Here is a 24,147-nt window from a genome sequence, read left to right on the forward strand (position 1 = left end):
ATAGGTTGGTACTAAAACTATCCCCTTTTCACAGATGAAGAAACAAAGGGCCATAGAGGTTAAATAATTTGCCCAAGGTTACCCAGTGGTAGAGCTGGGATACAAACCCAGGCTCCAGATGCCATGTTACTGTCCCAGATATTTATTTCACAATGTAGGTATCACTCTCTGATTTCCAAAGATGGGGGTTGCTGAGCCTTGGAGCAGTGACCTGACTTGTCTGCAGATTTACTCAAGTGTCTGCCTGCAAGGGCTGTGTGCTTTCTACGGGCCACAGTTACCTCCCTGGTGTAGCAAGGTTTGGTGAATAGAAACCATCAGGAAGTTATTCGTAGAAACAAACTACTTCAATGAAAGATTATTGCCCTTGAATTAGTAAAAACTGTTGCTGCACCCAGTCTAATGCAATTTGAATTCAATAAGCAACAAACATTATATAGCATGGAGATAATAGTAAACACTGCCTCACAGGGTTACAATGAACAGTAATTAAACTGCTTTTATCATTGATAAAAAAAAATCAATGGCCCATGTCTAGCTGATTCATTCTTTAGAAATAAAAATGTATGTCCAGAAAGCATGATGCTCTCCCAGAAGTTTATTGACACTCCTTTAAGGCCTAACTTCACTCCATTCTTCATGTATCTGCCAGTAATTGAGGGACTGGTTCTTGTGGTGTAAGGAGCCTGGTGAGGGGGAGTCTGTGTGTGACAACCTAGAGGGTAGGGAATCGGGTTTGGATGTTGCTTCCTGCACGGCTCTGGTGTATTTCAGGCATCCGAACAGAAGTGGGTTGCTGTCTACGATCACCCTTTCCGTTTCAAAGGGTGTCTGATTGTGTGTGGGTTTGGCAGATTGATGCGATGAACACCCCCCACACATACATCCAAACCCATCTTCCTCTCCTTTACCCCTTCTGTACAGCATTGCCATTGTTCCAACTGCAATTGGAACTCCTAAGGTATTGGGGCAAATGCTGTGCTTGGACTGAATTTAAATCATTTCAGATAAACAGTCATATGCATGTTTTCAAAGGGGAGGAAGAATTTTTCAATTATTTTACTTTTCTATTTGGTGCTATAGCTTTTAATAGTTGCAAGATAATTTTTCTTTTATCTATGTTCTCTCTCAAAAAAACATTTGCAGGTTGAGTGGGATTGTCTGCTGAGGCACCTACAATAGGTGGAGTGGTGATGATCTAACGCTGGCATCTGACTGCCTGGGTCAGGCTCTGGCTCTAGCCATCTAGCCATGTCCTCTTCCATCAAATGGGATGGCAATAGGTACCTACCTCGTAGGATTAAATAAGTAAATAGATAAAAGTACTGACTACTTATAAAACAAAAACTTACTGTTCAGGCATTGACTTCTGAATTTTTGTGTAGGACAATCTTTGCTTTTTGTGACTGTGTGTTTTTCACTCTACCGTTCATGGTGGCTGTCTTTTCTGTTCATTTGATATTTTCCACCAATATGTAAAACCTATTGTGAAGGCAGGAACACGTGCACACATACAACCCATGGATTGTTGGGTTTTGACTCATGGTGATGGGTTTTGCGGCAAGGTCTTCAAAACAGATCAGCCCCACCTTCTTGAGACACTTTCTTCCAGTAGGATAGGATGGCAGAGGAGGCTTGGCAGGCCTCTGCTAAAGAGTATGGGTTCTGGACAGATTGATGGCTGGTTTTTATACACATACAGTTCTACCACATACAGGCTGTGTGGCCTTGAGAACTCAATCTCTGCCAGCGTTTCTTTGCCTATAAAATGGGAAACAATAATAGTTCCTTTCTCGGGCTTCCCTGGTGGTGCAGTGGTTGGGAATCTGCCTGCCAGTGCGGGGGACATGGGTTCAAGACCTGGTCCGGGAGTATCCCACATGCCGCAGAGTGGCTGGGCCCGTGTGCCATAACTACTGAGACCGCGTGCCACAACTACCGAAGCCCATGCTCCATGACAAGGGAAGCCACCACAATGAGGAGCCCACACACAGCAACGGGGACCCAAGGCAGCCAAAAATAAATAAATGAGTTAAAATAATAATAATAATAATAATTGTTCCTTTCTCATTGGGTTGTTGTGGGGATCACATAAGTAAAGTACTTAAAAGATTCATGAAACCTAATAAGCTCATCCAAATGTTAACCATTGTTCTTTAAGGAAGTTACGAGACTAGAACTTGAGCTGAGAGATAATTTAGAATCAGAAAGGAACAGAAGAAGAGAGCGTAGCATGCTGGTTTCAAATGTGGGCTCTACCTTTCAGAGTGCTTGGGTTTCACTCCTGGTCCTGCTTCTTCCTAGCCATGAAGTCGTGGACAAGCTATTGGATATCTCAGAACCTTCATGCTCTCATCTGAAAATCGGAAAATAGCTACTCCTAAGGGTTGTTATGGGAATTAAGTAAGATACTACTACATGGGAGGACAGTCTAAATGTGGGGAGGGTACTTGTAAAAACAGCACAGGGGGAACCCAAACAGAACAAAGGCTTTGTTCTTCCACGTCCTGAGAAGAAAAGCTGGAAAGTTAGAGCAAGGGCACCAGGTCTCTGGAGGCTTTGAGGAGTTTGGCAATGTGGAGCTTGGCTTAACCTGGAGGACAACCAGATAAAAACAATGTTCTAGAAAGATTAAGGTGGTAATGGCAATAGTGGTGTGCAAAATCAGTGATTTGACATCAGTGATCAGAGCTGGGGAGACCATTGGTTGTGGGTACAGGTAATGGCTGTGAGAAAAGGTGAGGAAGATGAATGAAAGGACCATGTCAAAGAAAGATATGGATGTCATTCATTCATTCAATGAGCATTTCTTTGAGCACCTACTGTGCTCCTGGCACCAGCCAAATTCTTTACTGCATAGTTAACATCATGTATTACGGCGATACATTTGTCACAATTAAAAAACCAACATTGGTACATAACCTGTTGCATTTTAATTGTTTAAATGTGTGCCCACCTCCACCACCAAGTTAATGAACTCATTAAAGATAAGGACCCTGCTGTCTTTCTCTCTTATACAAGGTCTAGCACATTAAAACCCTAGATAAACATTCCAGAAATTGAATCAAAGCCATCTTTATCTCTAAACAGAGCTAATAACAATCTTCTCTTTTTAAATGGGTTTAAGTGTTCATTGTAAAACAATACAAATTTTACAGAAAAGTACAAAGAAGGAGATGAAAATCACCCGAAATCCCATCACAATGAGATTACCTCTATTAACATTTTGGTGGATATGCTTCTGGATTTTGCTCTAAGTGCTATAGACACATGTACAACTTCGCATAAATTCTTCCCATAGCATTTTGGTCATGTGCCTTCTCATCAAACATCATTTGTTCTTTTGAGTGTCACACAAAAGATTGAAAGCTTTGAATTTGCTTAGGCTCCCTGGCTACAGGGCCAGCTTACAGGTGTCCCGGCCAAAGCTGTGCTTTGCATTTCTATTGTGACAGTTATTACCGCATAGCTCCCCTAGCTCTTTGCATCTTTTTCTCTCCAACCAGACTATGAGCTACCTAATGACAAGCTCTTTTATTTTTTTTTCCCTAAGAATAGCACTGTGCATACAGCAAGTACATGAATGTTCATTTAGTGGGTAAATTGATACCATCCCAGGAGAGCCTTTCAGGTAATAAATCTCAGCTCCCAGGTCTGGAATGTTGAGTTCTGAATGCTACTTGAATGACGATGGTGACAATGGCTTTTGTGGTTTTGTAAAATTACATAGTACAGCTTGGGTGCATGAGGGCAAGGTGTATCGGCATGTTTAAATGTTCATTTTCTCATCTTATTTACAAGTTTTTCCTCTTATTTAATAAAAGGGGAAGGAGCTATTGCTTTAGATAATTTGGCTGATGACGGCATCACAAGGTTTTTTTGACTTTGGGGTTTTTTTTCAGTAGAAGGGTCAGGGAATGTATTTCCCAACTTTGAGTGTGAGGTTAGAGAGGCCTCACCTGTCTGGGCACTTCAGGTGCCAGCCCCTGGCCTGGAAGGACAGGGTCTAACCTGACATGGCAGTTCCAATATTGCTCTACTGGGTACGGATTAGACTGTTGAGAGAGTTTGGAATTGACATAGTAGCCAAAGATTCATTGCAGGAGGACAAGGTATGTCACAAAAAGGAACATTAATATTTAGATTTTTCAGACTGAAACCTGTTACAATTATGAGTCAGACATAAAGATCCCAGAGTGACATATCTTTTCACTTAACCAGAACCTGGATCATCTCGGTTGCAAGAAAGGAAGAAAAGTTCCCACCTTATAGGGAATGGGTCCAACTAAGGGGCAAAAAGGGAAAATGTGTACAAAAACATGTTTCAGTGGTTGGCAAGTTAATGGTATTTTGTTATTTGCTGTTTTCATTTCACTAGATACGTCTTTTATGTAATAAGACCCACACCTTCTGACAACTTATCAGTAAAACTAGAATTTTAATGATTGGAAGCGTGGTTATTCCCCAGTTTAATTTTTCAGCAGCAGTAAAGATTTAGCTGTTCAAAGGGCTGCTGTGTACATCTATAGTTGTATATTCCTATAGCCTGTCCTCAGAGGGATACTGAGAAATTACTCTTAGTGTTTATCTCCAGAAGAAAGGGAGTGGTAGCAGGGAGATAGGGAAGGAAAGGAATTATTTTTACTACATGAAAAAAAAATGTTGAACTATGTGTATGTATTACCTATTTAAAACCAAAGCACATCAAAAATAAAAATAATGTTAAATTAAAAAAAAATTTAAAAAGGGACTTCCCTGGTGGTGCAGTGATTAAGAATCCACCTGCCAATGCAGGGGACATGGGCTCGAGCCCTGGTCCCAGAGGATCCCACATGCTGTGGAGCAGCTAAGCCCGTGTGCCACAACTACTGAAGCCCACACGCCTAGAGCCCGCTCTGCAACGAGAGAAGCCACTGCAATGAGAAGCCCACGTACCACAATGAAGAGTAGCCCCTGCTCGCTGCAACTAGAGGAAGCCTGTGCATAGCAACGAAGACCCAACGCAGCCAAAAATAAATAATATAAATAAAAATAAATTTATAAAAAAACAAACAAAAAAATAAGTACATAAATAAATAAAAGGCCCATTCCAGACTGAAGTCTCACTGCAGTTTGCCCTTGCTGTGACCTTCAGCTGTGTATGTATTAAGTGACTGGTCACATGAGGAAAGTACTGAAACTGACATTCTACCCTTTCTTTTCTTCTTTCTATCTTTGGAATAGAGTCAGTGAGCTGATGTTGGCTAATGAGTACTGGATCTGAGAAACTGACGTAAAACTCAAGTATGATTTCCTCTTTGGCAAGAGCCCGGTTTGCTGGGTGACCAGAGCCAGTTAAAGATTTATCATGAATCTCCTCACCAGGTTAAAGTTTACAGCTTAATTAAGGAAATCAGTATAAGGGCAAACCTTCTTGGTACAGATTTTTTGGACTGAAATTCACATAACATAAAATTAACCATTTTAAAGTGAATGTTTAAGTACATTCACAACATTGTCCAACCACCACTTCTATTTCTAAAACATTTTCATCACCCCAAAAGAAAACTCTGTACCCATTAAACAGTTACTCCCAGCTCACCCCTTCTCCCAGCCCCTAGGAACTACCAATCTGATTTCTGTTTCTGTGTATTCACCTATTTTGGACATTTCACATAAATGGCATCATACAAGTGTGGCCTTTTGTTTCTGGCTTCTTCCACTTAGCATAATGTTTTCAAGCCTCGTCCATGTTGTAGCATGTGTCAGAATTCCTTCCATTCAACTCCTGCTTAATAGATTCATAACCAATTAACGGAGAGGAAAGGCAAACAATCTGGCTCCTTTTAATGAAATTTCCTATTCAGATCCTGGTCATGAATATGAGAAAAAACACACCCAATGCTAATTAAAGGAGGGGGCTTCTCTTTTTTTGTTTTTTGTTTTTTTGCGGTACGTGGGCCTCTCACTGTTGTGGCCTCTCCCGTTGTGGCTCACAGGCTCCGGACGCGCAGGCTCAGCAGCCATGGCTCACGAGCCCAGCCGCTCCGCGGCATGTGGGATCTTCCCAGACCGGGGCACGAACCCGTGTCCCCTGCATCGGCAGGCGGACTCTCAACCACTGCGCCACCAGGGAAGCCTAGGAGGGTCTTGACCTTGAGAATTCGTAATACTCCTATCGGAATTCTGTGACCACTGGCTCAGGGGTTAGAATTGGAAGTTTCAAATGTGTAAATGGTCTGTATTTATAAAAATTATGACCAAAGCTATAAGTATATATAATATACACTTTAAAAGAAGGAAAGATGGGATTGACTGCCAAATATTAGATAATAGAGGGCTCAGAAGGTGACTGTTCCTGGTCCTGCCTACAACTTTCCTGATGAGGCTGATAATCTGCTGCTGCTATGGCCCATGAAAACTTGTTTGTTGTGCAGTATTGCTTTCCCAAGACAACAAGAACCTTCACCTAAAATAGCAGGTCAGAGGCCCTCTGGCTTGTGATGTTTCCATCATGGCCATCAAGATAGCAAAGGGAGCAGCTAACCTAGGCAAGGACGTAGGTGATTTTGCAAAGTCTAGTTCAAGATTACATATTCAGGCAGCCCATAACCTTTTAAAATAATTCTGCATCATTTTTAGTGAATTTAGATATAAATTATTGAGAGCCATAAGATGGCAAATACACTGCACCTATTTGAATATAAATAAATATGAATGTTCCAATTCCCCTCAGCCCCAACTAGTATTTGTCTCGTGACCCCATGTATTGCTTTTTGGCAGATGGCAGCGTAGAATTTCAGAAGTTAAAAAGTACTTAAAAAACTAATTCTTGAAAAGTGCTTAGCCTAACACATTTGCATTTTGCCCTCTTATCTGTCTTTTCTTTTGGTGGCCTCATACCCATGGAATTTGCCGTGACATGCTAGAAAAGAAAATTGCAGACTCATGTCAGTAACTCGACACGGATTGTGGCCAGTCAGTAGTTGTCAACTCAGATGTCTGGTTGGAACTTGACAACACTGAGCAGCACAGGTGAAGATCAGACATTCAATGGTGTACACTTGCTAGATGGACGCTCGTATCACTACTAAATGATGTGGCCTTTTTAGTCAAGGAAGGGTTTTCAAATACCCAAACCCCAAACCCCTTATACCTTAACAATGTTAAAACTGTAAGCCAAGTCTTATTAAAGAAAAAAAAAAAATAGGGCTTCCCTGGTGGCACACTGGTTGAGAGTCTGCCTGCCGATGCAGGGGACATGGGTTTGTGCCCTGGTCTGGGAAGATCCCACATGCCGCGGAGCGGCTGGGCCCGTGAGCCATGGCTGCTGAGCCTGCGCGTCCGGAGCCTGTGCTCCGCAACGGGAGAGGCCACGGCAGTGAGAGGCCTGTATAGCATAAGGAATGTCTGGATTTTTTTAAATTGATGGGTTACAAATTCAAAGGCCTACAAAAGAGGGCCAGGCTGGTAACATAGGTGCATATGCTCAGTTCAAGCGTGAAAACAGGTGGCTGTGGACATTTAGACCCTAGGGAGGGATGCAACCCTTAGCAAACTGAAAACATCTGTCCTGTCTAGGGTGGGCAGCCACTACGTGCCTCCCACAGTTGTTCCCACAAAGGAATCCACGTGTCAGAGGCTGATCAGACGTGTTGAAAGCTTGTGTCAAAGGCAGCTTGTTGACCTCACAGAATCTGACCCATGTTCAGGTCACACTTCCCTTGTCTCCACTTTCTCTCTTTTTGGGTAGAACAGCTGTTCTCTGGTATTCTGCATTCACCATTTTATTACACAAGGTCATGGGAAATCCACATCCTGTGGGAGACATTGAATGACAATATATGATGTCATTAAATTCAGGATTCAAGTTAGCCAAACCCTGGAACTTAAATTGGGGGTTTTGTTTGTTTGTTTTCCTTAAAGCTCCTTATATTGACTCCTGGCCAGGGATAAAGTGCCTCTAGTTAACAGTCTGTTAAAAGGATACAACTTGGGCTTCCCTGGTGGTGCAGTGGTTTAGAGTCCGCCTGCTGATGCAGGGGACACGGGTTCGTGCCCCGGTCCAGGAGGATCCCACATGCCGTGGGGCGGCTGGGCCCGTGAGCCATGGCTGCTGAGCCTGCGCGTCCGGAGCCTGTGCTCCGCAATGGGAGAGGCCACAGCAGTGAGAGGCCCACATACCGCAAAAAAAAAAAAAAAAAAAAGAAAAGGACATCACTTGAATATTTTATAGGGTCTCCAAAATCTTATTCTACTTTCTATTAATTACAACCTATGTCTGTTTTCAGTGTATTTTTTTGCTTTGTTTGCCTGCTGTGTCTTCTTTCTGCTGAAGTAGATGTGTCTGGGACGGATCTTGTAGGCTTTTTAAAATTTTTTTCTTTTTTTCTGCCACATCTCCTAGGCTAGAATGAGAAAAACTCAAAGTTGATGACTAATGATGTGCAGTTTTTGACATGGAGTGATGTCTCAGACACATTGTTCCTTTCTAAGAATGTGTACATTCAACATGCAAAAGGTATATATAACATTCATCCATAATAGATTTAAATTAACAACAACAAAACACCCAGCTGGCTACTGTTCGTTCCCAGAAGGCGGTGAGGTGTCTTATGGAGAAAATATGTGTGCGACAAAAGCTTCCTTCAGTTATGAGTTATAGTGTTGTTGGTTATGAGTTCAGTGTGAAAGACTCAACAGTATATAGTAAGTGAAGTGTCTTGAAATAGAAACAAAAAAAAAAACCCTATATCTGAAATGATTTTGTGTCTATTTTTCATCCACATGTATAGCCATGAACTTATATGCTAATCTTGGTTGATGACAACTAGAGTTTATTTTTTTATTCTCATTTTTAAAGAGGGATTCCAGGGGAAGCTTGAATTTTCTGGAACTTATATGGGCAACAGTATCAATACTGAAACTTGATCTTTTTATTCTTAATATTTAAAACTTTATGGTAAAGGAAGCAAATACTCTGAATTGACTTAAAATCTCTTTGGACATTTTATAACATCTCAGTATCTCAGCAAGTATCCATAAATGAGTGAAGTCTCTCTCTAGTCCCTCTTACGATTTATGTTATTTTTATGATAATTCTCTGTACCCACAAGTGAACCTCATGCTGCAGCTCCATCATGGCTGTTTTTGCTCATTGACAGCAGAAGAGGCAATGACCAGGGGAACAAATGCGTGGTTGGCGCTTTAAACCCAGAAAAGCCCTGTAAAGGCCTGGGTTCATGTTCAAGTGCATGTGAGAACAGTAGATTTCCACTCTGCAGTTAATGGGAAGTTGTTTATCTGTGTGACCTTGTGCCAAGCTTGGGCCCACCTGGCCTTACTGTCCTGTGTGCAAAATGAAACTTTCACACCAAAAGTCCTCAGAGTCCCTCTGGAACTTTGTGTAGATAATCACTGTCCCTCCAGGTTAGCGGGAGCCCTAAGGGAGGACTGAGATGAGGTATTCAAGATCTTTTAAAAGTTAAAGGATGAATAATAACAACAACAATAATAATGTTAGGGCTTCCCTGGTGGTGCAGTGGTTGAGAGTCCACCTGCCGATGCAGGGGACACTGGTTCGTGCCCTGGTCTGGGAAGATCCCACATGCTACGGAGCGGCTGGGCCCGTGAGCCATGGCTGCTGAGCCTGCACGTCTGGAGCCTGTGCTCTGCAACGGGAGAGGCCACAACAGTGAGAGGCCTGCATACCGTAAAAAAAAAAATATATATAATAATAATAATAATAATAATGTTAATAGGACGATGATGATTGTGGAACCAGAGAAACCAAAATGCCTTTTCCACAGGCTCACAGTAGGTCTTGGTTATTTGTTAAGGGGAAGATGAAATGTAGGTTTTCTGAGATGATTGCAGGTGTGAGCACAGACATCGATTGTTTACCATGTGCCTGACACTCTGCTGGGGGGTTACACACATGTTCCCTCCACTCTCATGACAACCCCAGAAGGTAGGTCTTGTTAATCTGCCCATTTTACAAATGAAGAAACTGAAGCCCAGTGTTACCTAGCTTACCCAAGGTCCCTTGGTTCCGCGTCAGAGCTGGAATTTGACCCCAGGTCCCTTGGCCCCTGAAGTCCTTAATCCCTGTGAGTTGTGCAGTCAGCGTATAGAATGGGCCAGAACACTAGTGGGACAACACAGTAGTCTTATTTTTTTCTGTTGCTCCCTTTCTCACCCTTAATAACATCTTAGGCAGATCCCACAGCTTTCTGGTCACTTTCAGCTCTTAAAAGTCCAGTATAGTCGAAAAGTTTATTCTCACATCCACATCAGAGCTGCACCCTTTTCCCAGCTCAGGCCGGACCCAAACAGGAGACCTGCAATGAGGAGGGGGCACAGCCTCTTCTACTTCTTTACTCCTTCCTGCCCTGCCTGTGGCTCCTTGGGAGTCCGGGCAGAGGGGAGGGGGATTAGAGGTACGGAGGACAAGGTGTTATAACTGTTGTCTTTCAGCTAACTCTAGGGAGAATTTTTTTTTTCAAATTTAATCAGTTATACATATACATATGTTTCCATATCCTCTCCCTTTTGCGTCTCCATCCCACCCTAGGGGGAGAATTTTTAATAGGACCCTTTTTTTTTTTTTTGCGGTACGTGGGCCTCTCACTGTCGCGGCCTCTCCCACTGCGGAGCACAGGCTCTGGACGCGCAGGCTCAAAGGCCATGGCTCACGGGCTTAGCCACTCCGTGGCATGTGGGATCTTCCCAGACTGGGGCACGAACCCATGTCCCCTGCATCGGCAGGCGGATTCTCAACCATTACGCCACCAGGGAAGCCCTAATAGGACCCATTTTGAGTTCCTTGACGAAAGTGTGCAATTTCTGGCTAACCTGTTTCAACAAACCCCCTCCATCCTCCCCAGCCTCAGGTCCTGCTCCTCATAAGCTCTTACTAATGCCTGGCAGGCAGCTTTCTTAGGTGGGTTCATTCAAGATGCTTGGGCATGGGTACCACCCACAGGACACAGGTGCATCCCCGGTGAGCCAAATGGTGGCCATGCACACCTCTCCTACTTCTGTCTTCTCCTTAGCCTGCCATCAAGAGGAGGGGCTCCAGCCAGCTTCCTGCCTTCCGAATCTTCCAGACTTAGCAGGCTCCAGACTTTTTGTTCATGAACGGTACCAAGCTCCAGCACAGTCCAGTCAATTTGTCCCAAGAACTCTAACATCAAGCTTCTCATGGATCCACAGGAGCACCAGGGCCTGAGCATCCCCACTCAGTAAACATCTAGGTGGGGAGCGGGAGGCCGGTCCCCGCCTCTCCCGGGGTCCTCTAATCCCTCTCACAGCAGAGGGGAGGGAACACCCCATTCCTGCTGTGTGGACAGCTCCCTGCCCACTCTCCTCCATGCCTCTGTGAATTTCTGGTTTCAGAGGTAGGGAGGCGGTAGAGGTTGAGAGTCATCGGGTAGATTGTACTATCTTTTGGTAAATCTGGCAAGGATATTCCTAGCAACCTGCTCTGGAAGACGGAAAATTTATCATCATTGTTTTCAGCTCTAAGATGATACATAGCCCAAAATTTCAGGACACTAGGAAAAGTCCCATTCCATATTCTAGAAGCTTTGGTCGCAGATGGGTGGCTACTGTGAATGGCAGCTTCCACCTCCACTGATGGTGCTAGGCATGACAGAAGCCTGGGAAGGCAGGGATGTTTGGGAATTCAGTTACCACGAAGTTCCCTTTTCTGTAGCTCCATTCCTCAGCCTTCTGTTCCAGAAAATCATCTTCACAGAGTAAGACATCTTTTTGGCTCTTACCCTTTCCAAATGGGAAATTCTAGGAAGGCAGAGACCGTTCTTAAAAAGAGCATAGGTATCCAGGCTGACAGGACCTTAAAGGCAGCCCAAGTGATGACATATTTCTTAGCATGATGAGAACACAGGTTTCCTTCCAGAGAGCCATTTGTCACCTTCTTCAATTTAAGTACTTTAGAAGCCCAGGGGTCCATGGCCCTATGCCAAAAAAGAAAAAAAAAAAAGAGAGAGAGAGAGGTTAAAGGAGACAGGCAGGATCCCTATTCTCAAGGATATTTATTAACTTTGAACAAAATGATATAAATATGGAACCAGGTGTGTACGTGGGTATTAGTTTAACTTGGACAGAAGTAGCCAAATCCCTGCTTTTCACTTGGCTCCTGTGCCAAGAATGAAAGGCTTGGGGGCAGAGTGTTTAAGGCTGTTGTAGGTTGCTTCTGTTTTCACATTTGGTCGTTGTGCATCCCTGATAGAAGACCAGCGAGTTGCTAGAGGGTTTGATTTCCTTGATGCTGCTCCATATTTACTTATTTCTGATTTGGCAGTAATTCCAGTGCCAATCACCAGCTTTCTATATTTATCAGCAGCTGCTTCCGTGATGTGGAAACAATTTTCTCAACAGCTGAAAAACATGAAGATAGAGACGAGGACATTTTGTGCTTTATAAAAGAGCTTAGTTGAAATGAGCATAGGAGACACAAACCATCAGCACCAATCTTTTTATCTCAGCATCTGTTCCACTTTCCCCAGTGTGACATCAGGCTTAAGGAGAGTGTAAACTTTTGTCCAGAGAGGAACGAATGGGTAACCTCTGTGGAATACACTGGAATACTTTGAATCAGCTGGGCCAGTATCCTACTTTCCAGGAGGCCATCTTTGCTGATTTGCTTGATTTATGTCTTAAGGTTTGGGATGGAGGAGCCTCATCCCCAGCCTCTACTTCCAGCCCAGTTTCACCAGCTGACTGGCTGTAGGTGGTCACACTCAGTGAATGCTTCTTCATGAAACATATCAAGATCAGTTGTAGAACGTGTGCCCTCCATGGAACACTGCAGGGCATGGAGGATCTGAGAGGTTCAGGACACCACCTGTGAGGTCAGAGGCCTCCAGACTGCAAGGCACTTTGACTCCATGACTGTGAGGGATAGTAAAGATTGTGAAAAACAACTACTGAAGAGTATACGCCATGTCTATAAAACGCTCCCACGATGCCTGGTTCACCAAAGCCCTCAGTGCAGAATGCTCAGAGGTCATTATTGCACTCAAATTGTCTCAGCTGCTGTCAGAGCTCTGGGGTATCTGGGCATTAATGTGCTTATAAAAACAGCAAGACAGAATTGGGCTTCCCTGGTGACGCAGTGGTTGAGAGTCCGCCTGCCGATGCAGGGGGCGCAGGTTCGTGCCCCGGTCCAGGAAGATCCCACATGCTGCGGAGCGTCTGGGCCCGTGAGCCATGGCCGCTGAGCCTGCGCGTCCGGAGCCTGTGCTCCGCAACGGGAGAGGCCACAACAGTGAGAGGCCCGCGTACCGCAAAAAAATAAATAAATGAAATAAAATCAAATAAAATAAATAAAAACAGCAAGACAGAATCAAGAAACCTGGTTTCTAGTCCCATCGGCCCCTACCAAGGAAAGGGGAGTGCCCAACAGGTACCAAGCATTCTAAGTGTTATACGAAGCACTTCACGACGCAGAGTTTCTCTTCTTCCTCGCAGCAACCTGAGAAGCGGGTCAGCATTTCCCAGATGAAGAAATGAGGGGTCAGAGAGAATAACTTTTCCGAGTTAGTGCCCAAGTCTTCCTAATCCTAAAGCCAGCCCTCTCGCGGTCCTCGCACCTTTGATCTCCCTCAACCCCAGTGCTATGCAGGGGAGATACCAAACAGCTCCACCGACCTTCTTGAGCCTGACTGTCTTCTGTTGTAGAATTGAAAACCCATCTCTAAGGTTTATTTTCTGCTTTAAAAATTCTATCAACCAGCATCTTCCATATTATTTTAAATCCTTATTGCCACCTAGTGGGCATAATCTAATCAGAAGAATGAAGAAAATATTCAATTCCCTTGGATTAAAACCTGCCAGTTCATCTTACATCCGTACTGCGCTCCTGACCTTTAAAAATTGTATTTATGGGCTTCCCTGGTGGCGCAGTGGTTGAGAGTCCGCCTGCCAATGCAGGGGACACAGGTTCGTGCCCTGGTCCGGGAAGATCCCACGTGCCGCGGAGCGGCTGGGCCCGTGAGCCATGGCCGCTGAGCCTGCGCGTCCGGAGCCTGTGCTCCGCAACGGGAGAGGCCACAACAGTGAGAGGCCCGCATACCGCAAAAAAAATATATATATATATATGAGCTTATGTTATGCATACTGTTTTACAGCTTGCTTTTTTTTTATACTCAATCTATTTTGGACATCTTTCCATGTCAGCACACAAATCTACCTCATTTGTTTCAATGGTATGTAGTATTCCATTATTGACCATACTGTAATCAATGTAACCAGTTTCTCGTTAATGTCCACATAAGCTATTTTCAGTTTTATTGTTACAAAAATGCAGTAGAGGATGAATATATATTCTTCAGGGGATAGACATACACATACACTCACATGCACATTCTTTTGCAAATTTATTTGTAGAATAAAATCTTAGACATGAAATTGCTGAATATAAAGGTTATGTAAATACCCACTGACCAGAGGTCACCAGAAGCACACCTGTAGTCAATAAAAAAAAAGTCAAGTGTACTTAAACCACAGCAAGGGAGAAAACAAGAAGAATTGTGAGCTATCTCTGAATGACATTTAGAGGAACTTTTTATAGGGTTTGGGCTTGTGCTGGGTACTGTTAGGGAAGTTTTTCTAGAAGGAGAGAGAATTCAAGTTAGGCTAGAAATGTCATTCTTAGTACAGGAGCAGCAGTCACAGATGTGGTCAGAAAAGGGGTGTGTGTAATCATTTTGTGTACCGAGAGGCCTTGTCTGCACATTTCTTTATTCCGTGAGTGTTTTTTGTGATCAGTTGGGGACATCATGAGCAACGTGCCAACAGTGCTTTCTTTCACTTTCTCAGGTACGTTGATTTTACAGAAATTGCTTTACAGAAAGGTTGTACCAATTTATAGGCAGACCTCGGAGATGCTGCCTATTCGGTGGGGTCAGTTCTAGACCACCACAATAAAGCAAATACAGCAATAAAATGAGTCACATGAATTTTTTTGGTTCCCCAGTGCATATGGAAGTTATATTTACACCATTCTGTAGTCTATTAAGTGTGCAAAACATTATGTGTAAAAAAGCAATGTACATACCTGAATTAGAAAATACCTTACTGCTGAAAAATGCTAACCATCATCTGAGCCTTCAGCGAGACTTAGCAGGAATATCAAAGATCACTGATCACAGATCACCATAACAAACGTAATAATAATGAAAAAGTTTGAAAAATTAGGAGAATTACCAAAATGACACAGAGACACAAAGTGAGCAAATGTTTTTGGAAAGATGGCGCCAATAGACTTCACAAACCTTCAATTCGCATTCTATTTGAAGCACAGTAAAGTGAAACACAATAAAATGGGGTACGCCTGTATATTCTTCTGGGTTCTCTTAAATATTCCATTTCCCTAACAACTATGTTTTTAATAATCAGAATAAGGGCAATTGTAATAATAGCAAATGTTTATAGAGCTCTAAGTCCTTTATTTCATTGATTCCTCATCAGAGAACTTGAGACAGGCACTGATAGCATCCTGGCTTTCATATGAGGAAACCAAGACTTAGAAAAGGGGAGAACCAGCCTGGGTCACGTGGCTAGCCAACATGAGCTGGTGTTCAGAACCAGGTTGTCTCATTCCAGGGCCTGCACACTCTACCATGAAGAAACACTTTCTCCTCTATCTGCTTCACAGGAGCCTGTCACGGAGAATTGAAAGCTAAGGAATTAAAAGCCATTGAATTGATGATCACAAATCTTCGAAAGTCTGGTTTAGGCTGATAAGGAAGTAGAGTCCTGTTTACAAAATTGAGACTTATGGGCAGCCTTCCAAGAGTCCCATACATAGTGTTAGAGAGGCATCCAGCATGGGGGTGCTTAGCTACTCACATGTGCCCTCAATTAATAAAGGCCGATGAGAGCTTTCTTAAAATCACAGCCAAGACACTATAATTAAATATTCTCTGCGCCAGCTGGAGCTCAGAGGGTATTTAAATCACCCCCAAGGAAATAAACTGGTGAAGGACATCCATGCCCTTGGATCCACGGAGGTTTATGACGTTCCCATCCTGTGTGAGAATGGGGCCTGCGAGTCTGCTGGGGAAGGCTTCGTGCAGGGAGAGAACGCGGAATGAAATTGTGCTTAAGTAAATATTTATTGAGTGTGTGATGGGTGCACACTGGGGTTCAGAGCAGGCCTGCATGCTTGGATTTAGCAAAACAAGCGTGGAGTAACCACTGGTGGCTACTTTTTTCCAGATTGTGCTGGCTGTGGACGAGATATCAAGAACGGGCAGGCGCTACTGGCCCTGGAAAAGCAGTGGCACTTGGGTTGCTTTAAATGCAAGTCCTGCGGGAAGGTCCTCACCGGAGAGTACATCAGCAAGTAAGACTGGGGCCTGGGGCGTGGATCCTTTCAGCAGAGATGGGGCCGTCTTGGGCCCTCTGTAGGCCCTGCTCTCCGGGACTCCACCCCCTCCCATCAGACATAATGAAAGACATTCACATCCCACAATCAATGTGAACTTTTTGCTATAAAACTTTTGAAGAGAATTTTATTCTTCTGTTGTTGCCTACTCTAAGTTTAATGAAATATTCATCATTGCCTAATGTAACAATTAATGAAGCTGACATAACGGTAGGCTGTATGTTGTAACCAATTAATCATTTAGTAATTTCACTTTTGCTAATTTTTTTTTCCTATTTGGAACTAGTAAACCTTTACCCTCCTTCCAGGTCTCAGACATATTTGTAGACACCCCCCCCCAAAAAAAACCACTCAGGGTCTAGGCACAGAGCCCATTAGGACCACCAGGGAATAGGTTCATTAGAGTCAGATGCTGGTGTAGATAATAGCACAGGTGAAGGTTTTGTTTTTGTTTAATGTAACCTGCAACAACTAGTTACAGTGGTTACCTTTCAAATTAAGGAGGAGGGACTTCCTCGGTGGTCCAGTGGTTAAGACTCCACACTTCTACTGCAGTGGGCGCGGGGTTTGATCCCTGGTCAGGGAATTAAGATTCCACATGACGTGCAACCAGGCCAAAAAAAAAAAAAAATTAAGGAGGAAAGAATGAGCGTGAAGCAGGGGGAAGGTCCAGTGGCAGTGAGGGAAAATGTTCCCCTATCCACTTTAAAACATGGTCTCCAACCAGCACCTATTCAAAAAAAAATTTAATGAATTTAACGCCTGAATATAGTGAAACAAACAAAAGAAGTAGCTTAGGCCCCACCCCCTAGAAATCCAATTCTGCAGGTCTGGGGTGAAGCAAACCCCACTATTAGAAAGAGAGAAACTGCACAGGTGATTCTGATGCACAGCCAAAGTAAGAAGAGAGAAATGCTTGGCCTTTAACACTGACGGTTGTGCAGCGCTAGGTAACTGGGCTGTCTGAAGTGGCATGTTTTAACTCTTCCATACGATGGCACACATAGAACATGGTATTTTTCACTGTGCCCTGAGGGAAATGAAGGAGTTTGCAGGAGGCTGAATGAGAGGCCCTGGACCACTAGGGCCCCTGAGGGCTAAGGGGATGGCGTCTCCATGCTGTTGGGATGCATATGAGTCAGTGAGCTGGTGGGGGTTGAGGAAGACGGACCTTGGGACCACAGCTGAAGCCCATCTGGCCTGGTGCTGCAAGAGAGAGAGACTCCAGGTTTTTGCTAGTTAGGTCTGAGGCCGTCCAGGAATCAGCAGCCATAACCATTTGGCTGTTATTTCCACACGGCTTGGAGAACCTCAGCGTTCTCTCTGGATCATTTGGTTTTGTGGGCTTTGACCCTGTCTGAGCAGGTCTCCAGACATGTGAGTGCTGGGTGGGAGAGAAATAGCTTCTGCTACCGTTCTGTGCAGGAGGGCGGAGAGAAATGGGGTCTGGGTGTCTTTCCTGCCCTCGGCTTTCTCGGGAGCTGACGCTCTTTGTCCTGCAGGGATGGCACTCCGTATTGCGAAAAGGACTACCAGGGGCTCTTCGGGGTGAAATGTGAAGCCTGCCACCAGTTTATCACTGGCAAGGTCCTGGAGGTAAGTGACAGATGGGCTTCCCTCAAAGCTACTGTCATCTTCCTCAAGGCCCTGGAAAATACACGGGGGTCTCTTTTTCCATTTTTTTCCATCTTTTTCTCACATGTGGAGGAAAAAGTAGTTGTAGATGACAAATCGCTTAGAGAACTACTGTGTGGTACTGTCTTCTCAGGCACTGCCTACTGAGTGCTCGTGTGGAAACTGGAAGGTTGGGGAATCTGAGGGAAAAAAAGAATGAAAAAGAGTCTGTTAGGAATTATGTAGTAGGAAAGGTTATATTAAACTGTTCTTTTTTTTAGAAGTTAGAAAAGAGGAAATGAAGAGCGTGCTAGAACCATGTGTATGGGTGGTACACCTGTGTGTATGTGTGCCCACATGTCCGTGTGTGCGTGTACACGTGTGCACTCTTGTGTGTACATGTGGGAGTGTACAGACTCAGGGAACAGAGGCTCCAAACTGAAGCTAAGAGAAGAAAGAGTCATTAGAGGTGAGAGCGTTGACTTCCCCACCCTTAGAAAACCACATCCTGTGTGACCCAGAACGCCCTGTGGTCCAGGCTGAGCCGAAGCCTGTCAAGTTCAGGTGTGACCGCCTCGCACCAGGGAGCTTGGTTCCTGCTTTCTCAGCAGCAGCCCCACCAGCTTCTGCCTCTGGGCTGAGCCGAGCTCCTCCTGGCCCGGGGCCACCTGTGGACAGAGAGTCACTGCCTGGCTTCTCATAGGCCTGTGGGGTGTTAACACACTCCCATGGAAAAAGCAGAGATTGCCTCACACCCATCCCGTGTCTCAGGGCGGAGGATGTGCACTGAGCAGAGGTGAGTCAGGACGCCCGGTGGAGTCCTTGGAAGGTACCTGAACAACTTGTCACATGGCTTCAGCAGACACCAGGGCACTGAATCCACTTCACCTCATTCAAACTTCCCAGCAGGCTATGTTTCAGGGACCCAGGACTGAATCTGAGAGTCCCCCAAGGCGTCATTGGGCAGCTTCTGTGGGGTTTCACCAAGTTCGGGGTAGCCTTCCTAATCCCACAGCAAGCTCAGCAGCGCCTTCCTGTCCGTGAAGTGCAGAGGGGGGCTGACGTTGGCTCTGTGCTGAGACCTAGTCCAGCTAATTGGATTTGGGAGATACGAAAATGCGTGTTATCAATGCGGTTGCCTCTGACTCAGGGAAGGGTGTTTGAGGAAGGAGGAACAGCAATGGCAGAGGCTCAGAGGCAAGCACAAGCACAGCGTACCCAAGAAACAAAGTCATCTGGGCAGGAGCACGGCTGAGAGAGATGATGCTGGAGGAATGGGAGGGGCCTGAGCATGAGGACCTCAAAAGTCACATTCAGGAGTTTGGCTTTACCCTGAGAGTGGTGCGAAGTGTTGAAGTGATTGTGGCTAGAGTGTCACGTGGCTGGATCAGACTGTTGTGTGAAGAATAGGGGGGTGTCCTCAAATGCAGGCGTGTGCCCCCATGTTCACAGCAGCTCTGTTCCCACCAGGCAGAAGGGAAAACAGCCCATGAGTCCATGGACGGACAGATAAACACAATGTAGTATATATAGACAATGGAATATCATTCAGCCTTTAAAACGAAGGAGTTCTGACACAGGCTACAACATGCATGAACCTTGAAAACATTATGCCAAGTGGTAGAAGCCGGTCATGAAAGACCACACACACTGTATGCTTCCATTTAGATGAAATATCCAGAGGAGATCGATCCATAGAGAGAGAAAGCAGATTGGTGGTTGCCTGGAGTTGGGGGGTGGGGACGGGGGATGGGGAGTGTCTGCTTATTGGTGCCCCTTGGGGCGATGAAAATGTTTTGGAACTAGATAGAGATGATGGTTGCACAACCTTGTGAATGTCCTAAATGTCACAGAATTGTTCCCTTTAAAATGGTTAATTTTATGGTATGGTATGTGAACTTCACCTCAATTTTAAAAAGAAATGGTGGAGACAGGGAGGCCAGTTAGGAGAGCTTTGGACACCAAACAGTGGTGGCACTAGCTGGAGTGACACCTGAGAAGTAGATGTCCACCACCACACACACACAGCTGGGGGGCAAGGAGGAGTTTTCATGGCCTTTCCAACAAGGCTTTTATTGCCAGCCCAAGGATACGTCAAGGCTGGGTTTGGGGCCCAGGGTGATGCACATCCCTAGGAAAGCTATTGGAGAAGATGCATGTGACCCATCCAGAGGGTAGCTTAAAGTCCAGCAGTCTCATCCCAAGACACACAGTACAGTAGCCCTCACCTGTCCTCTGAATGAGCCCCTCATCCCTCCACAGAGTAAGGAGCCCTGAGTGGGGCCTTACAGCATTCCTTGGCTTCCCAAGTTTGATCTGCTGCACAGGTCTGAAATAAACCTGTAGAGTTGAGAGCAATTAGGAAATTTCACTTTAAAACAAGATGGAATGTAGACTTACTGTGATGAACCATGTGTAAAAATACCGAATCACGATGTTGTACTCCTAAAACTAATAGAATATTGTATGTCGATTCTAATTCAATAATAAACAAATAACTAAAACACCAGAACTATTTCCAAGATGTTTAGCTATAGCAAGAGAGGCGGGAAGACAGTGAACGCAGCCCTCAGCTTGAGCACCACATTTGTAGACAGCGTGGATGGAAGCAGCTATCTCCGCAGGCCAGATGTGGGACTCTGTCCCCCCAAAAGAGTTGGGGAGGCAGAAGGGCTGGTGAGGGGTGTTGATCATCTTCAGATTTAGTTCAACAGCTGTAGGAAGGAATCTCTACAGGAAAACTAGATGCAAGAACATGCTGTTTTGAAGACACGTCTGCTTACTCTGGTTTCTCCCTGGAGACCCGAGTATTCCAGTGTTTGCAGGGGCTGCGAGGGCCCCTCACCCAATTGGCTTCAGGCCTCCGTGAGGGCCATTGATGAGGACGAAGCCTGGGACACTTTCCACACAGACCCGCAGAGGTGGGGCTTCTGGGAGCAGGTTGCAGTGGGGTTCCGGGCAGATTCAAGACCCACCCAGTGGGTGTGCCATCCCCCTCAGATGGGTGTGTGATCTAGAAAAATGTCCTGCACAGTGATCAGCTGACATGTGACAGCTCATGAGTCAACCTGGCTGGGTTCCCAACACAAAACTTTGCCCTCTTCCCTCTGCCTTTCATTCTCTGACCCACTGTAGGTAAAGCATGATGATTCTGGATTTGTTGTAAATACTGTAATCCTTGCTTTTTGGGGTTTGGTTTTTTTTTTCTGTTTTTAAAATTATGGTAAAATAATTTACCATATTAAACATAACATAAAATGTACCATCTTCACCATTTTTAAGTGGCCAGTTCAGTGTATTACATAGATTCCTAACGTTGTGCAACCATCGCCACCATCCATCTCCATAACTTTATGACTTTGAAATCTGTACTTATTAAACAGTAACTCCCCATTCCCCTCTCCCCACAGTCCTTGGCAGTGACCACTCTACTTTCTGTCTCTATGAATTTGACTACTCTGAGTATCTCATATAGGTGGAATCATACAGTATTTGTGTTTTCCACTGATGGGCTTATTTTACTTAGTGTAATGTCCTCAAGGTTCATCCATGTTGTAGCATGTGACAGTATTTCCTTCCTTTTTCAGGCTGAATAATATTCCATTGTATGGATGTACCACAGTTTGCCTATCCATTCTGTGATCTTTGATTTTTTTTGTTATGTTTCTGATTGATTTTATCCATAGAGATTATAAATGTATTATTAGTTCCTTGTGTCTTTTGTAACAGTGGTGGCTTAAAACCGCAGAAACATTTTCTCACAGTTCTGGAGGCCAGAAGTCCCAAACTGAGGTGCTGGCAGGGGCTGTGCTCCCTCCAAAGGCTAGGGGAGGATCCTTCCCTGCCTCTTCCAGCTCCTAGTGGCTGTGGCTACATAACCCTCATCCCTGTCTCCATCTCCACAGAGCCTTCCCCTCTGTGTCCTCTCCTCTCTGTGTCAACCCCCCCCCTCTGCCTTTCTTTTAGAAGGTCACTTGTCATTGGATTTGAGGTCCCCCTGGATCATTCAGGATGATTGCCTCCTCTCAAGATCCTTAGCTTAATTACATCTGTAAAGACCCTTTTTCCAAACTTTCACAGGTTCCAGAGATTTGATGTGGATATATCTTTGGGGGGGGCACCAGTCCAGTAAACCTGGGAAATTATGCAAGTATCATCCTGGTGAAGGCTGGAGCTCTGGTGTGGTATTAATTGAACCCTTGCTAAGTATCAGAGGTGTCCTAAGGCTACTTCTCTGGGTGTGGTTTTACCTGAGATACCACCAGACACGGGAGGGGGCTTTGAGAAGGAGAAGGGTCCCTGGACAATGCAAGAAGCTCCAGGCTCAGCTATGTCACTAATTCCTGAGTAATTTTGGACAGATCATTTAGCCTCTTTGAGACTATCTTCATTTCATAGGTAAAAAGGAGTGGCATGTAACCTCTGAAACTCTACCCTGTTCTAAACTTCTCTCTCCGTTATTCCTTAATATCATAAACTCTACCCATTACATTGGCTTGAGGGAGTGGGGAGGAGAGCTTCATGTGTTTTAATGAAAAGGGCTCCAGGGGATAGGAAATCAGGGATTTACTCTTGGATCTGGAACTCACAGCTGTGTGACCTTGGGTGACTCACTCAATTTCTCTGAGCCTCAGTTTTTTCTTTAAATACAAGCATTAAAAATATATATGTAAATCCAAGACTTGGACCACTTGACTCCTAAAGTTACTTTGGTTCTAAGGATCTGAGTTCTGTAATTCTCATGTCTTAGATCTAAGGGGTCAAAGCCAGCAGTTCTTTTTTTTCTGGAGAGATTTTCTGGAAACTGGCCTATAACACTCAGCATATGGCATACACTCAGATTGTAGTTTTATTTGTCATTAGCTTGCTTTCAGTTTTGTTTTTTTATTTTTTATTTATTTATTTATTTTTGTGGTACATGGGCCTCTCACTGTTGTGGCCTCTCCCATTGTGGAGCACAGGCTCCGGACGCGCAGGCTCAGTGGCCATGGCTCACGGGCCCAGCCGCTCCATGGCATGTGGGATCCTCCCGGACCGGGGCACGAACCCGTGTCCCCTGCCTCGGCAGGTGGACTCTCAACCACTGCGTCACCAGGGAAGCCCCAGTTTTGTTTTTGAGAGACATCTTGCTATAAGTGGCACATATTTTAGGGCTTATGCTAATTAACCTAAAAATTCAGGAGCATTCTGAAGATGTTTACAACCTGCCTCCTAACTAAGAAGTCCAGAAGCAGATTCGTGTGAGACACTGGAGTTTGCCGATAGCCTTCTATCTCCATCTCCACCTCTAAACTCTTCTCGGAAACAACCTTCCTGCTCCTGGTCCTTACTTCCCCTCCGTCCCCCAACCCTGCTCCCTTCTGCTTTAGCAGCTTAGTGGTAACAGGACATGATGTGAGACTTCAGACTTAGGTCACAGATGTCAGTAGACGTTGGGGACGTCCCTTTGGTATGAATTTCCTTCCGTCTTTGGTGGATGGTCCTAGGAGATCTCTGACTCCAACCAACTTCCTTTCCTGGGTTCAGGTTGTTACCTGCCAGCTTTCCCAAGAAAGAAAGCAGCAACAAAATGGTTGCAAAATGAATGCAGTACAGGAAAAAAGCCAGTGTCAAACTAGACACAGAAGTCTGGAGGGTAAAGGAAAAGGGCCCGTCCCATGTCGGCCCCCTTCCCTGTCCTGGGCTGTTCCATCTGCAGACCGAGGCTGGACTTGACTTCTCTTAGTCTGTTCTCTTGCACAGCTCCCTTCCCCCAGGGAGCTCAGTGTTCACCGAGCACTCCCGGATTCCTTCAAGACCAGTGCTCTTAGGGTTGGCTGGCTCTGCAGACAGTGCCGCCCTCAGCAGGCACCTGGCCAGCTGTGTGCCCAGCCTCCTGTGTGCTCTGGCCCCAGAGACAAAGGCCCATGGTGTGTCTGCATTCCTCCCAGCGGAGGGCGGGCCTCCTAGTCTTTCCCTGGCCTTCTTCCTCAGGTCGCCACACCCAGGAAATCAATCCTCCTGTCTTTCCAGAAGGGCTGGTAGCCCACGTCTTTCTGTGGTGGGGTGTTTACTGTGCCACTTGTGCTCTCCTGGGAAGAATGTATGACAGGGTCTGTTATAATTTGAATGCCTCACGATGTAAAAGAGAGACCCTCAAA

The 24,147-nt window shown here is 45.0% G+C and overlaps 1 protein-coding gene across 1 annotated transcript in view; it reads left to right on the forward strand.

Annotated features, from left to right (window-relative positions):
• The window catches only part of ABLIM1 (actin binding LIM protein 1), a 186,493-nt gene that overhangs the window by 65,942 nt on the left and 96,404 nt on the right, over nt 1-24,147 (forward strand). The window contains exons 5-6 of the mRNA XM_060099208.1: nt 16,225-16,351; nt 17,896-17,989. Coding sequence (XP_059955191.1) covers nt 16,225-16,351; nt 17,896-17,989 — 221 coding nt within the window. The remainder of the gene's footprint in view (nt 1-16,224; nt 16,352-17,895; nt 17,990-24,147) is intronic.

This window comes from Mesoplodon densirostris, chromosome 1, assembly GCF_025265405.1.
Source record: "Mesoplodon densirostris isolate mMesDen1 chromosome 1, mMesDen1 primary haplotype, whole genome shotgun sequence".
Lineage (NCBI taxonomy): Eukaryota > Metazoa > Chordata > Mammalia > Artiodactyla > Ziphiidae > Mesoplodon > Mesoplodon densirostris.